This window comes from Fomitiporia mediterranea (genome assembly GCF_000271605.1).
Source record: "Fomitiporia mediterranea MF3/22 unplaced genomic scaffold FOMMEscaffold_968, whole genome shotgun sequence".
NCBI lineage: Eukaryota > Fungi > Basidiomycota > Agaricomycetes > Hymenochaetales > Hymenochaetaceae > Fomitiporia > Fomitiporia mediterranea.
Window position 1 is genome coordinate 1 of NW_006761353.1, and position 2492 is coordinate 2492.

General features: G+C 40.0%; 2 protein-coding genes across 2 annotated transcripts; both read left to right on the forward strand.

Moving 5' to 3' along the window:
- Positions 1-639: 639 nt before the first annotated feature.
- On the forward strand, positions 640-1185 carry FOMMEDRAFT_64150 (uncharacterized protein; the record flags this gene model as incomplete). The annotated part of the gene is made up of 2 exons (XM_007272316.1): positions 640-766; positions 809-1185. Coding segments are annotated over 2 exons (504 nt in total), but the record flags the coding sequence as incomplete, so codon positions are not given.
- A 78-nt stretch (positions 1186-1263) lies between these two features.
- On the forward strand, positions 1264-2326 carry FOMMEDRAFT_67821 (uncharacterized protein; the record flags this gene model as incomplete). Its single annotated transcript, XM_007272317.1, has 4 exons — positions 1264-1436; positions 1536-1707; positions 1762-1913; positions 1966-2326. Coding segments are annotated over 4 exons (858 nt in total), but the record flags the coding sequence as incomplete, so codon positions are not given.
- Positions 2327-2492: the final 166 nt, after the last annotated feature.

A 2492-nucleotide genomic window follows, 5' to 3' on the forward strand; every position in this document is an offset into this window, starting at 1 on the left:
ACTTCACCTTCTAAAGTCCAATGGCTATCAAGAAACACAGCAAATCAAAGAAATCGAGACGACCAGTTGTCATTCTTGACAGAGGTGGCTCAGACCTTACATCAAACATTCCACTTGGTCGATCTCTTCAAGCACGACTGGGCCATTAACACGACACTACAATGTTTTTCTAGGCTCCAAGTTGAAAGTACGAGCACGAACGCATACAACGTTTGAAAAGGGTGGTACAGGGTTTACAGATACTCATCATAATGATAGGCTCTCCAGCTTCAATCATAGCATGCATTCAAGCAGCTACAACACAGACATGAATTATCTCTTTGATGACAATTCTATCACTGAATCTTTCAATGATAGAGTAGAGGACCCACTCTCTGGTGTAGAACCACAATACTTTGAGCCAGAGGAACTTTGTAATTCTGGGTTTTGTCCTGTTGACTCAGAAAACAAGGTTAGTGACAATGAAAACACTAATGCCTCTCATAAATCACACAAAGTAAGTGATTTATATTATTTGCAATGTCTAATCAAGTTATGACTCGCATGATACAGGGAGACATACTCTTTGAAGAATGGGTGCCAATTCGAGACGAACTTCTTGCTGAGCTGACACACTATGATGCTAATCTGGTCCACCAATGCTCCAGATGCTCAGCTCAATTATCTGAGTATTATAGGTGTCTCAACTGCTCAAGAGGAAGGACTTTATGTAAGGAATGTATTTTGGAGCAGCATACTCAAATGGTTCTCCATTGTATTGAGGAAAGTCTCTTACCTCTTTTATTTTACTTATCTTATTAATGTTCAGTAAAGATCTGGTCAGGATCATACTGGAAACCAACAAGTCTACACAGTATTGGCATGGTGGTCTATCTAAACCATCAGCATTCTCCAGAGAAGCCTATTTGCTACTGTCCTGCAACAACACCTATCAAATTCACTGTTCTTGATGTGACTGGGATCCATAGTGTTTGTGTTGTGTTCTGTGGGTGTAGTATTTTGGATGGGTTTGCATCACGTCATTATGTCCAGTTGCTACACTATGGATGGTTTCCAGCAACACCTCAGCAGCCTAGAACAGCTATATCATTCACCTGCCTAAACGACTTCCATATTCTCTCACTACAAGGCAAAGTAACAGGATACAATTACTATAAGTCACTCATTCGAAAGACAGACAATACTAGTATTGATCCTCCCCCTGTTTGTAGTCTTAAAGTTTATTTCATGTTGAATTTGTTCTGATAACTGTTTTTCTAGAAACGATATGATGAGTTTATGCGAATTACTAGACTCTGGCGCCATTTAAAGATGCTGAAACGCTCTGGAGTTACCTATTTCTCTGGTAGCGTCAGAAATGCTCCTGAAGGATCGTGTGCAATTATTTGCCCTGCCTGTCCTTCCTCAACAGACTGGGAGGACAATGAGACTATAAAGTTCAAGTCAACTCTCCCTTATAATAGTCAGGACTCATTGTATGTACTTAAAGCTTTTCTCAACCTACTGTTAACTCCTAACTAACTCACATCTTATAGCTGGGCAAAATCTACAAAGTTTCTTATGCTTGATGCAAACTTCCGGTTAAAATGCAAGATAAGATCAACTGTCAATGATAAACCTCTTGGTTCAGGTCTTGCATACTATGTCAGTATTGATAAGTTTAAAAACTTTCTGGGAACTACTAGTCATTGTAACCAGGCAGAAGAAGTAAGTATCTCTTATAAGAAAATGGACTTTTACTAAGAAGAACACTCTTTATAGGCACCTATGTACTGTGACTCTAATTTACATGCTGTGGACCATGCCAATCTTAAAGGGAACTCAAAATATGTTGCTAGTGGAGTTGGAGCAGTACAGTGCCGGCACATGTTTGTTCAGCCGAATGGGACTGGTGATTTATCTCGTGGAGAAAGGTATTGAAGGATCTATACAACATTAAGTACTAAACTGATAACTTTTTCAAAGTTATCATACAATGGATTATCTTTTCTGGTCATCCTTCCAAGGAAAACTCCCACCTCGTACTGTTGTGTCATATGATATTGCATGTCGATGGAGTGTTAACCAGCTTCGGAGGCGTCTTAGTCTCTTCCCTCCAGAACTCCAGTTTTACAACTCACAGCAGCATTCAATCGAGTATGTTATCCCTAAATTTCATATTTATGGACATGGAGAAGAATGCCAGACAAAGTTTTCTCTCAATTATCGTCCTTGGATGGCTCGAGTCGACGGAGAGAATATTGAGAGGGGTTGGTCATGGATGAATCCTGCAGCTCTTGGGACTAGAGAGATGGGATTAGGTGCTCGTCAAGATCACTTGGACGACCAGTGGTCTTCATGGAACTTTGTTCTCAAAACAAACTTAGGTATTTCTAAAGTATTTCACTTTTCTTCAAAAGTAGTTAATTGAATTGCTCAAGGTAATGCACTTGCCCGCCGATTGGAAGAAGCTATATTAGAGACAATGGATCAGAACCACCAGCACCAGGAAT